The 15,466-nt window shown below is 38.2% G+C and overlaps 1 protein-coding gene across 2 annotated transcripts in view; it reads right to left on the minus strand.

Moving 5' to 3' along the window:
• The window catches only part of LOC150097146 (tether containing UBX domain for GLUT4), a 357,344-nt gene that overhangs the window by 197,878 nt on the left and 144,000 nt on the right, over positions 1-15,466 (minus strand). For both annotated transcript variants that reach the window (XM_090407282.1, XM_090407283.1), the window contains exon 5: positions 8,792-8,865. In XM_090407282.1, the coding sequence (XP_090263408.1) occupies positions 8,792-8,865 (74 nt within the window). The remainder of the gene's footprint in view (positions 1-8,791; positions 8,866-15,466) is intronic.

Genomic DNA, 15,466 nt, shown 5'->3' on the forward strand with positions numbered 1-15,466 from the left:
ATACAGCATTGGGCAGATGAGGGTAATGTTATCTGTGAGAATCAACATGGATTTGTGAAAGGACGCTCTTGTTTTAGCGATATGCTAGCCTTTTATAATAAAGTTACAAGAACATTAGATGAGGGAAAGGCATATACTGCAATTTTCTTAGACTTGGCAAAGGCATTTGACAGGGTGCCACATGATAAGCTGATATTTAAGTTGCAGCACATGGGTCTGGATGTCAGATTGGTCAACTGGATTCAGGATTGGCTGTCTGATAGGTATCAGAGAGTTGTGTATGGTGGAGCAATTTCCAGGAGGCAGAGGGTTACAAGTGGGGTCCCACAGGGCTCAGTACTAGGACCTATATTGTTTAACCTTTATATCAATGACATAGCCAGTGGATTGCAGGGGGATATTCAGTTGTTTGCGGATGATGCGAAGCTGGGAAGGATTATTAGTAATAGTGCAGATGTGGTAGCCCTGCAAGAGGATTTAAATAAGCTAGATAGATGGGCAAATGAATGGGGGTGTCAATTTAATGCAGCAAAATGTAAGGTCTTGAGGTTTGGGAAACATCGATGGGATGCTGATACTCTATGGGAGGAGTTATACTAGAGAAGTAGGGGAGAAGAGATCTGGGGTTGATGATTGATAGAAACTGAAGTTTAGGGGACATATTGCAAAGGTGGTGAAGGTAACACAGAGGATTGCTGCTATTATGAGAAGGACACTGACCTGCAGAGATAAGAGGGTTATCATTCCGTTGTATAAGTCTCTGATCAGACCACACTTGGACTATTGTTCTCAGATTTGGTCCCCAGGATTTGAAGGGGATAAATTAACTGTGGAAAGGATACAAAGACGGATGACAAAGATGGTTTCAGGACTGTACAAGGATAGTTATGAGGATCGGCTGAGAGAATGTGGACTGCAGAGTTTGGTGGATAGAAGAAGGAGAGGCGATATGATTGAGACTTTAAACTGTTGAGAGGTGGTTACAGGGTTGACACTGGGGAGTTCTTTCGCTTGGTTGATCAGCGGGAAGGAGTGATGACAAGAGGCCATCCCTGGAAGTTACGAAAGGAAACTGTGAGCAAGAGGGTGAGGAGTGATTTCTTTGTGTGGAGGGTGGTTGAGCCGTGGAATGCATTGCCTGATGGAGTGGTGGGAGTGAGAACGGTCAGTGAGTTTAAAGAGTGATATGATAGACTTTGTGTTTCTCAGGGGGGGACCTCCCCTCGATGAGTCTTGACAGACTTTATGTCTTAGGAAGGACCTCCCTCGATGAGTCTTTTGACTCCTTGGAGGCCTGAATAATAATAATAATAATAATAAAATATCTGTGAAGTACAATCATTTAACATCAAGCTGGAAACCAATAAATATGGCAATTTTTCCTTTGCTTCCTACTCGGGATAACGGGAATCGAAATCCCACTCACTTTCGTTTCCGTGTTGTGACGAGGAGATATCACCCCTGTCGCCGCTCAGGAAAACCCCATGAACTCCACCGGAACCAAAACCAAACTCCAAGGCCAAAAGCGACTATCCAAAAAAAGGTCCCCCCCCCCAGGGGTTTACCAACCCTTTTATAGCTGCTTCCCTAACGGCACCTTTTCTTACTTCCTTTCTCCTCCTTCTATTTGTTTTTCAATCATCGACCAATTAGGGTGGCGTTTTCTCGCTAAACATCATTTGAATGGCAAGCCCGTTCTCAATGTTTCAATCCGGAGATCGGCCCTAAGCGATAGCTTTGCTTTTCTTGTGCTAGCCTGACTTAATCCCCTTTCAAACTTTTTCTATGAATTCTACTTAATAACTTAATCTCTCATATAACGCATTTTATGACTCACCCCTTTCTACTTATTTACTTAACTCTCTCATTTTTAATCGTATTACAATATTAATCTATACTTTCCTTTGTTAGCTACTTATTTAGTTAGAATTCCTTATTTTAAGTCATATTACAATATTAATACATTCCTTCCTTTATCAGCTACTTTAACAACAACCCTTATGTTTTATACATATTACTGGATGCAAGAAATTTTCCATTAAATAACTAATTTTTTTATGCAGGGGTTTTAATTTATGATATTTATTCTTCATGTTACACCATGATAGCTGAGAATACTATATTCCTAAGATATCAGGTGTAACAATGGTCCCCCCTTTAAACAAAAAAATTTCTTTAAGAGAAATTCTTTTTCTCTTTTGAGGTGTTCCTCTTCCCCCCCCTTTTTTTTTGTACTTTCCTTCTGATTACATTTGACTACTGCTATCTTGTACTGTATTGGACCTAATTCCATTCTCATTTGAATTATTTACAAATCTTGTACAATCTGTGAGTATGTGTGCAGCCTTCATAGCAAGAGGTAAATCACAAACTAATAACTCACTTATTGTCCTTCTAAGCTTGAATATAAAACATAAGAAGTTGGCATAAATAAACTGCCGCTTAGATTGTACATTTATTTCTTTTCTCCTGTTCATGTTCCACCTTGAGCATTTAAAGTAACCTCTAGACCTTTCAAATCTCTCTATTAAGTTCACATCGACCTCTTCCTGACTACTTTCCTCTAATTTCCTTTCCTCTACACTTTGATCATCCACTACTTTGACGTTCTTTATGAGGTAAATCTCCGTCTGGCTGTTGAAGTTAATGAAGAATCAGACTGGTTATCAAAACATTCTTCATTATCCTTCTTAGACTGTACACTTTGTACGATGCTAGTCTCATCCTTCATCCTGCCTTGATGTGATACTCTAGGCTTCCTTACCTTATTATTTCTCTCTTTACCTGACCGCTTTCTTCCCATAAGGAACATTTCATTACAAGAGAAGTCGCATGAGAATTTATACTTCTCTAGAAATCTTATTCCTAAAATAATTTGTGAGCTTGGGTGAGACGTCCTAGGGAGGACCAACAACTCCTGCCACACACACATATTAAACTCAGGTAAGTATATTTTCACTCTAACCTTCTTATTTACATAAACACTTGAGGCCGCTATCCCCGAAAATCTGATCGGTCCTTTTAATTTAGAAATGCCTCGCCATACATGGGATTTTATTCTTTGTAAATAATGTTCCAATATGACAGAGGCCTGTGAACCCGTATCTAGCAATACATCACAATGTAAACCTTGTATCTTACCCTCAATTATCATTTTCGACTTTCTTTGTTGTTCATGATTCCTCTGCCTATCTACATAATTATGAGGAGTTTGCCCAAACTTCTGCTCATATCTATTATTTATCATGGAGGATCTCCTATTACTAAAGCAGTTACGAGCTAAGTGCCCTATCTCGTTACAATTGAAGCATCTAGGAGGCTCCCTTCTGTCTCTTTGCTCATTAATTCTCTCTTGATTCTGGAAAATAACTGTCTCTTGCTGTGGTACGACTTTGGGTAGTTTCTGCATAACTGAGTCCAATCTATCTAGAAGGGGTCTTTGCAGACACTCAACTTCCTCTTTAATCATCTTAATTGTTTCCTCAGTTCTGCTACAATTAGGCTCTGGGGTTCTAACAGATAACGTTCCTAATTGTCTCATTACCTCATCTGACCTATCCATAATGGGTTTCTGGAGTATCTCGATCTCTTGTTTTACAATATCCCTGATTTTATCTGAATCAATATTAGATTCTGTCAAATTGTTTATCTCTTGCCTTTTGTCCTTTTCTAGTCTCTCTCTCGTCCTTGATCTTTCTCTCCTTTCCTTACTCTCTTTAATTTGTCTTTGCTCCTTTACAGAATTTTCTTTCTCTTCAATTATATTTACTGACCCATGAACATGTGCGGGACGAAGGTCTCCGAGCAATTGTTTGCGCTCTTTTACAGCATCGTAACATTCTCTTAAATTAGATAATTTCTTATCGAATGCTGTTTCCTTCAACTCAGGTCTGACTCCCTGTCTGAATTGTTGGAAAATGGCCCAGTCCAAGTGAGGTTTTTCTTTACTATTGACACTGAGGGTACTAGCTATCGTCAGTAACCTGTTATGGAACTCAGCCACACTTTCCTTTTCCTCCGAAGAGCACCTCTGGAGCTTCCATAAGTTAGGTCCCAAGCTTCCCAGTTTTGAGAACTCAGAAATTAGGACTGTCTTAAATCGGGAGTAATCCAGGGTTTCCTTGAGAATGGGGGAGGAACACAGGAAAGCTTTAGCCTTTCCCACCAGTTTACTTCGGAGTAGGACTAGCAACTGAAAATCAGTCCATCCTCCAACTCTTCTAAGCTCTTCTATGTAACTAAAAAATTTAGGACGTCATCAGTCTCCTCGTCCGAAAATTGTGGGAACACCTGCTGTGGGTTAATGTAACGAAAGAATTCGCTGTTATCCATGCCTAAACTACTGGAGGGTTCAGTCATACTTGCATCCAGTTTACACTAGTTAACACTCTAAAATTCTTAACACAACTTATCTAAATTTCTACCTCTTAGTTGTCTGATCTGCTACCAAAACCAACTTATTGTAAATAGCTTATAATTAAGATTTTATTAGCTAAAGTACATCCTGTCGACTGCGCCATTTACGTTGTGTCCCAATTTACGATTTCTACTCTAATCTTACAAATTCCTTTTATCTATATTCTTCTAACTTCTATGCCCGAGATTTTACCAAAACTTAAACCATAAAAGCATAAAAGGATTTCAGGACAGAACATAGTAGCTACCTTTCTCTCTGCACCCTGATATGAGATACTTTGTTCAGTTTTTATCTTATTATTATATGGGTATCTCTATAGAGTCAGAAAACTAATCGTGGGAGATCCACACTAACATATATACATATCAAATACCTATCATAACTCTCCTTAAACTCATTCACTGCCAGAATGCTCACAACTACCTGGGTGGTTGCCAGAAAAAAATAAAGATATGTGAGGACCTCTGTAAGAAAAGGATATATGTGGAACTACAAGGGGGATGATTATGAAGAGCTCAGGAGACAGCTTGCAGGTGTAGCATGGAATGAGAGTTAGCTGGAAAAGAGATCAATGAAGCTTGGAGGATTTTCAAGAACTATCTAGTACAGTGATGGCGAACCTATGACACACGTGTCAGCACTGACACACTTGAGGGTTTCACGTGACACCTAAAAAACCCTCAAGTGTGTTTCAACACACCTTGGATGTTGAAAAATATCGGTATTCTGATGAAAAAACTGTGATAAATCATGTAAGATCGCTCTCAGTTAAGGTGAAGGTAGGTTTTGGCTTTGAGAATAAACTCAAAATATTTCAATGTGATTTAGAAAGTACCAATTTTAAGTATTTTCCAAGAGTAAAAAATTTTTTTAAAAAAACCAGCCCCAAAAATTGCGAACAACATATCAACCAATCTATCAAAGTTCTAAAGTCAGTAACGGAGCAGTTCCTTCTAGATTTGAGCAATTTCGAATGTTGGAACAAACAATCCAATTCATAAAGAATCCTGATGAAACAGAATTCATGGATCTTAAATTAGATGGCTTTGAGTAGTTGGATTTAAAAGATCTAGAAATGCAACTAGCCGACTTCCAGTGTAATCCTATCTGGAAAAGAAAGTTTATTGCTCTTAGAAATGAATTAGAACTTGAGCGGGAATGTCTGCATGATACTGCAGGTAAAAATTCAGATTGTGAAATTCTAAGCATGTGGAATAGCCTTCCTGGAAACTTCCATGCTCTTAAAATCTTTGCTAAAGCTCTTCTAACAATTTTCTCTTCTACATACTCTTGTGAAACTCTATTTTCTGCCTTAAATAATATCAAATCGAAAGGGAAAAATAGATTGAGCAATGACCTGTGTAGCATTAAAATGTACACACTATAGCCCTTCTATAAAGCAACTTTCTACAAGCACTCAGCAACAGAAAAGTCATTAAATGTAATGTAAGTTTGTAATTTCAGTTTATTAAATTAATTGTATAATATGAATTCACAGATTTTATATCAATGTCCTATTAAATAAATAGACTAATATAATATGTATAAGTAACCATCTATGATTATGTAGTTAAATTTATAATGCATGTATGCAAGTGGCACATCAACGTCAATATTTAAAAAAAAAAAGATGTTTGACACACCAGGGTAAAAAGGTTTGCCATCACTGATCTAGTAGATGCAATGTCTAAATGTATTCTAAGGGTGAGAAGTTTAAATAAGGTAGGTGTGAAACGGATAAATAAAGATATTAAGCATGCAATACAGAACAAAAGGGCATTATGGAGGCAGCATAAGAGAAGTGGAAATAACCAATTCCATGAGGATTACAAAGACCAGGAAAGGAAGGTGACTTGGTTGGTGAGGGTAGCTAAATTGAGGTATGAACAGCAGTTAGCTAAGGAAGCTAAAAAGAATCCTAAGGAGTTCTTTCGATATGTAACCAGCAAAAGAAATAATGATTATGGAAGGATGACATTGATTGGAGAAAATGTATAAAGATAGCTGTTGCGGAAGGTGTGGTGGAGATACTTAATGAGCAGTTCATAAAGGTCTTTGAACCTTCTGAATGTGACTTCATGGAGAGATTGAGAGCAGTTGATGATGGGGAGGAGAGACTGACTGTAAGTAGCAAGAGGTGTATGGGGAGTTGAGCAAACTAGATGTAAATAAGGCTGTGGGACTTGATAATATATCACCACGTATTCTGAAGGAATGTGTCACGGAGTTGATGCCAGCCTTGACATATTTTTTAATATGAGCCTTGCACCGGATCAAGTTCCTAAGGAGTGGAAAGAGGACAAGATTGTGCCACTTCATAAAGGAAGTGACAGAACTCAAGCATCAAACTATAGGCCCATCTCTGTGTCAGATGTTGTGGTTAAGTTGTTGGAGAAGCTTGTGAGAACTAGGATCCAGAATTGGGTTGACAACAATGGTATTATCTTTGATGAACAGCATGGATTTGCTAAAGGAAGGTAATGTTTAGTAATCTATTACTTATTACAATAAGGTGACTGCTTCTTTGAACAGAGGAGAAGGATACACAGTAATATACTTAGATTTCGTAAAGGCTTTTGATAGAGTACCTCATGATAAGTTGACAGTCAAACTAGAGCAGATGGGGTTGGATATTAGATTAGTGCATTGGATTGAAGATTGGCTATCTGATAGGTATCAACAAGTTGTGTATGGGGGGGTGATATCCAGGAAAAGGAAAGTCACTAGTGATGTGCCTCAGGGGTCTGTTTTGGGGCCATTACAGTTTAACTTGTATATTAATGAAATTGGTGAAGATTTGGATGGAGATATTCAGTTATATGCAGATGATGTAAAGTTGGGATGATTCATGAAGAGTAGAAAAGATGTGGCCTTACAAGAAGACTTGAATAAATTGAGTGATTGGGCACGGGAATGGGGATGTGAGTTCGGGATGCAGAATATATGCTTGGTGAGGATATATTGTAGGAGGTGGAAGAAATAAGAGATCTGAGGTGATGGTGGATAAGGATCTGAAATTTAGGGAACACATAGCTAAAATTGTGAAGACAACACAAAGGCTTCTGGGAATGATGCAGAGGACACTGACTTGTAGAAGTAAGGAGATTCTTGTTCCATTGTATAAGGCTTTGATTAGGCCACACATGGACTACTGTGCCAAGATTTAGTCATCTGGTTTTCAGACGGACGAAGAGATGTTGGAAAGGGTCCAGAGGTGACTGACTAAGGTAGTTTCTAATCTCTGGAATGTTGAGTATGAGGAAAGATTGAGAAGATGCAATTTGCAGAGTCTGGTGGACAGGAGGAAGAGGGGGAGATACAATAGAGACCTACAAGTTAGTAAGGGATTGTTATAGGATCAATGCTGGAGAGGTTCTACAGAAAATAGTGGGAGATCAGGGGAGAACAAGAGGTCATCCCTGGAAACTGTATAAAGAAGGTGTGTGAGTTGGGAAGTAAGAAGCAAGTTTTTTTCATGCAGAGTTGTGAATGATTGGAATGCCTTGCCAGAGAGTGTGGTGTCTGCATAGAATTTGAGTGTGTTTAAAGCACGGTATGATGAGCTGTGTGTGTGTGATAAAGTGACCTCCCAGATGAGTCTTTGACTCCATTAGGTCTTGGGTAATCATAATAACTAATTACAGCAATCCATATAAGAAGGGTGTGAGCAGAGGAGTTGGTTCTTTACATGGAGAGTGGAATGCATTGCCTGAGTGTATTGTGAATGTAGATACATTGAATCAGTTTAAGGCATAGTTGGATGAGCTTTGTATGCAATAGTGTGTACTAATGACTCTCTGACTCCATGGAGGTCAGATCGTAAAAATAATTCACCCAGTTATACTCTGCCCAATTTTTTTTAATCAAACTTCCAGCAACTTGAACCTTGTTATTGGGCACAGATATGGCCAATATGATGCAAGGAATGATTGCTAGGAAAACCAATCTTTGACAGTTAACTACTGAGCCAGTTTCAGTAGTTAACTAATAAATAGAAACTAATAATTCTTTTCATTTTTTTTACTTTAGGGTTGAAGAAATTTTATTACTTCTCAGATGAAAAGAATATCCATGAAAGTAGTAAAATTCCAAAAGTTGTTATGAAGTTTAATATAGCAAATATCTTAACACGAGAAACTGGGGGGGGGGGATGCAAATTTCATTAAACTAAACTTATAAAAAAAAAAATACTGAATATTACAAATTTCTGAATGTACTGCATCTGTATATCACACATGCTGTTTTTTTTTTTTTTTTTAAATGTACCATTATGACATACCATCCTCCCCCAATAAAAAAGCACTGCACACAAACACATACACATTATTTATCATTTCTTACTATTACAGATACATTTGTACTGATTAATATTACCTGATCACAGCCTTTCCATGGGTCAGTCCTAAACTACGCAAAGTTACGTGCCGTAAATCTTGTTCTCCTATAATCTAAATATAACAGTATATATTTTTATTGCTTAAAATATATCACTGAAGTTTAAATCTCAAGCTTCATGCAAAATTATTAAACCAATAAAGTAAAATTATATTATTTTTCTTTATCTTTTTAATTTATTTTCTTTATTTATATTCTAAATAATTATTATAGCAATTTAAATATCTGAATATGATGCACATTGCTTTAACTGTTTTCAGTACCAGAAAATAGTTAATAAAACAAGAAAATAAGTTACTATTATTTTGTTGAATTTCCAACCAGCATCTTCAGAGCACAAAATTCAACTGTTACAATACATGCATTGTAACAGTTGAATTTTGAACACTGAAACATGTGTGCACGTTGAAATAACACGCATGCACATGGGTGCATGCGCACACACATAACTCAAGTAAGTTGTTAAAGAAATTAATCAAATTCTAACAGAAAAGGAACTGATGTCCTATCATGCAACTGAGGTTAGGGCTGTGTTTTATAGCTGAAACATAGAAAGACAATTCTAAGAATACTCTCTCAGATCTGCAGTTACTTCTCTGCAGCACAATGCATACCCAATTCTTCAGTAAAAATTACCCTGACTGTTTCTCGATTCGTTTGCAATTCCTCAGCCATTAATTGCACATTTAATCATCTGTCAGACCATACCAAATCTCATACTCTGGTCACATTTCTGTCTGTCATTTTTGTTTTTGGCTACCCACTTCTGGGTTTTTCATTCACATCTTCTCACCCATCTTTGAATCTCTACATGCTGCTCCAAATCTCTATTGTTTTTGCAATAGCCAATTAGCAAATGGCTCTATCAGCTTATTGTTTATGAATGCATCAGTTAAAACATTTCTCTACATGTCTTAACTCGAGGTTGGAGTCACTCGAGTAATCAGTTGATTACTTGAGTGACTCCAACCAAATCACCACACAGGCGATACTACACAGCCATTCCGGGAATTAAACTGTCACACCTTCTGTGTACACACACACACGAGGATAGTGGTCTGCAAAGTTCTCAGTCTCGACCATAGATGGCAACACTATTGGCACAATTTTTTTTTTTCTATGTTGGTACATCTGTCATAAGCATCCATGTGAAATTGCAAGTCATTCTATCAAGTAGTTTGTTTTATACAGCTGTCTGAAACAAAAGTGTTGTCGGTATCCCTTGAAATGGATAAAATTGAGTATCATGCAGTTATAAAATTCTTTGTAAAAGAAGATTTAACACCAAAATAAATTCATTCAAAGTTCATAAAAGTTTATAGACACTCTTCTCCTTCGTTTTCGACAATTAAGAAATGGGTATCAGCCTTGAAGATGATCCACGTGAAGGATGTCCAAAAAGTGTAACAACACCAGAAATCATTGATTAAGTGCATGATATGGTATTGGATGACCAGCGAGGATATATTTTGCATGAAGAATTGCATATGAAAAAGCTTTGCACAAGATGACTAAACATTTGATCTGCTGTGCTTGCTCACAGCAGATCAAAAATGAACTAGCATGAAAATCTCTGAACAGTTCTTGGAGCGTTTTAACAAGAACAAAACTGATTTTCTGCATCGATTTATTACTATTTTTACTAAATGGCTTAAGGAAATTACAACGTATACTAAGATATACATTAAAATAAATTTTAATACACTTCTAATATTTCGGCAACGTCACATTGCCATTTTCACAGGAACTTGAAAATAAGACACTGCACGTAAGCACAACAGTAAATGAGGACAAAGCATGAAGCTATTCTTTCTCCTAAAAGTCCTGATGGTGCCCCCTAGCGGGCAATGTTGGTGTTCTTGGACGATTGGGCTGAAGGTCTTCTGATGTAGGTTTCCCAAATTTGGGGCAGTCTCATGCAACCAAATTTGTTCAGGTTTGGATTGTTTCTTAGGGCTGAGGCTGATTCCATGAAAAGCCTTTCGTATTTGAATATACTACGGTGTATTATCGTGGCTTTCTTCCATCGTATTCTATAGCGGATATCCAGTGCATGGTCTGCAAGACCAGAGTGGCTGTATTGGTGAAACCGGATGTAGTCCTTGTGTTCTGAAATTCTGATATTAGCTGTCCTGCCTGTTTGGCCAAAGTAAGACAGTTTACAGCTGCAAGGGACCTGGTATACACCAGGTAAGTCGGGGGGAGGGGGGGAGGTCTTTAGTAGAGCGGATAAGGGATGCCAATTTTTTATAGGGTCTGTAACAAGGTCAATTCATGTTTTTTTTAAGATTTTTATAATTTTTTCTGAGGGGCCTCAGATATAGGGTATTGATGGATTTAGAGTAATCCTTGTTGTGAGGGGGGGGGGGGGTTGTGGTTTATTGGTTTCAATATTTTTTGGATTTTTTTTGTGGGGGGGGGGATAGCCATTGGCTGAAAAAGTGTTGAGAATGTGGTTTAGTTCTGTGGTTAGGGCATTGTCATTTGAACAGATAAGTTAAGCCCTGTTGTGTAGTATCTTAATGACTCCATATTGTTGTGAGGGGGGGGGGAATTGTTGGTGAATGTATCTGTCTGTATGGGTGGGTTTTCTATAGACTGAGAAAACCAAGGTTCCATCAGGCTGGTGGGTGACTAAAAAAAATCCTAAGAAAACATGACATAACTTCTTGTTACAGACCCTATAAAAAATTGGCATCCCTTATCTGCTCTACTAACGACCGACCTCCCCCCTAGACCTACCTGGTGTATACCAGGTAGGTCTAAGGGGGAGGTCGGTCCTACTTTGGCCAAACAGGCAAGACAGCTAATATCAGAATTTCAAAACACAAGAACTACATTCGGTTTCACCAATACAGCCACTCTGGTCTTATCATGCACTGGATACTCACCATAGAATACGATGGAAGAAAGCCACGATAATACACCGTAGTAAATTCAAACAAAAGGCTTTTCATGGATTCAGTCTCAGCCCTAAGAAACAATCCAAACCTAAAAATTTGGTAGCATGAGACTGCCCCAAATTTGGGAAACCTACATCAGAAGACCTTCAGCCCAATCGTCCAAGAATACCAATTGCCTGCTAGGGAGGCACAATCAGGACTTTTAGGAGAAAGAATAGCTTCCTGCTTCGTCCTCATTTACTGTTTGTTGCGCTTGCATGCACGTGTCTTGTTTTTAAGTTCCTGTGAAAATGGCAATGTGACGTTGTCTAAATATTGGAAGTGTATTAAAATTTATTTTAATGTATATTAAAATAAATTATATTTTATTTTAATATACGTTGTACGTATATTATTCTGATACTGGCAGAATAAAATATACAGTTGGGTGCTGCTATAGACCAGGTGATGGAATAGATGGTGGAGATGGTATGCATAAACAAATTGATGAAATGAGTGGAAGGGGGGTAATTATTATGGGGGATTTCAACTATGGTAACATTGATTGGAAGGAGGAGAGGACACATGTGAGGAAGGAAATGGATTTTATTCAATTATTAAGGGATAACTATCTGAAACAGCATGTAATTGAAAATACTAGGGGTGTGAGAGTGCTTGACCTGGTAATAGTATCTGAGAATTTGACTGTAATGAATATGACCATGTTGCCACCTATTGGTGAGAGTGATCATAAGGTCTTGACCTGGGAGGTGGCTAAAGGTGTGAAATTTGTGATTAAGACAGGGCATATGTGGAATTACCGTGCTGGCAAGTATGACAAGCTTAGGAGATTGCTTGGATCAGTGCCATGGCATGTACAACTGCAAGGGCTGGACGTCGATAGAGCATGGGAAGTGATCAAAGAGCATTTACAAGAGGTTATGGCTAATTGTATACCTAAGGTCCGAATAGTGAAACAAGGAGGGGTTAAATGGATGAATAACACCATTAAGCTTGAGCTGCAAAAAAAGAAACAACTATGGAGGGAATTTAAAGAAAGGGGTGACCTGCAGGCACACGAACGGTATAAAGTACAGGCTATAAGGGTAACGAGTGTGGTAAAAACAGCAAAAGCCGATTATGAAAGGAAACTAGCTATGCAAGCAAAAGAGAATCCCAAACAGTTCTTTCAATACGCTGCAAGCAAGAGAAAAACTGTACATGGCAAAATGATTTTAAGGAATGACGATGGTAAAGAGTTCACTGAACCAGTCGATATAGTGGAGTTACTGAGCGCGCACTTTGCAAAAGTATATCATCCAGGTGGTGACGTTGAAAAAATGAAGGAACCATTAGTTTATATGGGAATTGTGATGAATGAAGTGGAGGTGAATAGTCTATTACAGAACCTTAATGTGAATACATCTGTGGGATTGGATGGTATACCGGCACGAGTCTTGCATGAAGCGGCTAATGAATTATCAGTGCCCTTGACCATGTTGTTTAATCTGAGTCTCAGGTCTGGCTTAGTCCCGAAGGCGTGGAAAGAGGGGAAAATAGTTCCACTGCATAAAGGCGGATCCAAGACTATGGTTGCAAATTACCGACCGATCAGCATATCAGGAGTCGTTGTCAAGGTCTTGGAGAAAGTAGTCAAGGGAAAAATACAGGAATGGATTGATGAAAATGAGATACTGTACAGAGGACAGCATGGCTTTGTGAAGGGTAGATCATGCCTCAGTAACTTGCTCAAGTTTTATAACAGGGTGACGGCTGAACTGGATAAGGGAAATGGGTTTACAGTGATACTGCTGGGATTGGATGCATTTGACCTGGCAAAGGCGTTTGACAGGATACCACATGGAATTCTAATCCGTAAACTACAACATATGGGAATGGATATAGGGTTGGTGAGATGGATAGCTGGGTAGTTGATGGAGAGATATCAAAGAGTAGTTTATTCAGGAGTAGAGTCCAAAAAACGGCCTGTGACTAGTGGTGTGCCACAGGGTTCTGTTCTTGGACCACTGCTGTTTAATCTGTTCATTAACGATATAGGGAATGGTCTAAGTGGGACAGTTCATTTGTTCGCTGATGATGCAAAGTTGGGTAGGGCGATAGTGAATGCAGAAGATGTCAAAGTCTTGCAAGATGACTTAGATAGATTGGAGTTCTGGACTAAGGAGAATGGACGTCAATTTAATGTGACAAAATGTAAGGTTATGCATTTCGGAGTGAAAAGATTAGCAGCAGTATACCACATTGGTGGAACTGTACTCCAAGAGATTGATGAGGCCAGGGACTTGGGAGTGTTGGTGGATAGGGAGATGAAGTTTAGGGGGTACATTGCGAAAGTAGCTAAATCAGCTTTGTGGGTTGCAGAAACTAGTTGATAGGCGAAAAAGGGGAGATATGATTGAGACATTCAAATTGCTAAAAGGATTCTATAGGATTAATTCAGATGATATTTTTGAGATCAGGACTGGTGGTGGGAGAACTAGGGGACACCCATGGAAGCTGGGCAAGAGCATGGTTAGCAGGGGTGTTAGAGCTGGGTTCTTTACTTTTAGAGTGGTAAATGAGTGGAATAAGCTGCCAGAGTCTGTTGTGGGTGCTATGACAGTGAGCGAGATCAAGGCAAGGTATGATAGATACTGTGAGAATGTTGAACAGCTGTGTGAACATGATGTTTAGGGCCTCCCTCGATGAGTCTAAGGACTCCTGGAGTAGCCTGTGGTAATAATAATAATAATAATAATAATAATTATACGTCGTAATTTCCTTAAGCTATTTAGTAAAAATGCATAACCAACATCTAAGCCTTTCCACGAGAAACAAGAAGAAGATTTATTACCATGGATGAAACTTGGATTCACCATTACACACCAGAATCGAAACAGCAGTCAAAACAGTGGACAGAAGCTGGTTGTTCAGTGCCAAAGAAGACAAAGTCGGTTTCATCAGCAGGAAAGGTCATGGAATCGGTGGCATTTTGCTTATTAATTATCTTGAAAAGGCTAAAACAATAACCAGGGAATATTATTCTAATCTTTTAACCAGACTAGATGAAAAAATTCGTGAGAAAAGACCCGGTTTTGGAGAAGAAAAAAATCATCTTTCATCAGGACAATGCACCTGCCCACAAAAATGTTTTGGCAATGGGAAAATTAAGGGATCTGCACTATGAATTGTTGGAACATCCACCGTATTCCCCATATTTGGCTCCCTCTGACTTCTATCTCTTCCCAAAACTAAAACTCTTCCTCGCTGGTCAGCGTTTGAATCAAGAGGTGATTGCAGCTGTAGGGGGGTATTTTGCAGATCTTACTGAGAACCACTACAGGGACAGGATAAGGGCTCTGGCATCACTGGAATAAATGTATTAGTCCTAAGGGAGATTATGTTGAAAAATAAAAATAATTTTGAAATTATAAATTTGTTTTTCATTGTTAATCTGAGAACTTTTCCGACTACCCTCATATTTCAAAGAGATTCAACTTTTATTCACGTTTCATTTAATTGTATTTAAATTTCGTTTATTGTTCTTTAGCCTACAAGAAGAAGATGTTTTAAAAGATGCAAAAAAGAAAATATCTGTTAATGTTCTGATGAATAAAGTTATTTATGTGGTATACATTCTGTAAAATATCTTTTTTAACCAGTGGATACTTTTTTAACAAATGGATACAATCCCTATAAAAGAGAGAAAATACTACATGTGCTTCCTTTTTTGTCTTGATAATGGAATACCATGAATTGGTACAATAATAAC

Source organism: Typopeltis vanoorti, chromosome 17 (assembly GCF_054136105.1).
Source record: "Typopeltis vanoorti isolate ZY-2024b chromosome 17, IOZ_Tvanoo_1.0, whole genome shotgun sequence".
Taxonomy (NCBI): domain Eukaryota; kingdom Metazoa; phylum Arthropoda; class Arachnida; order Uropygi; family Thelyphonidae; genus Typopeltis; species Typopeltis vanoorti.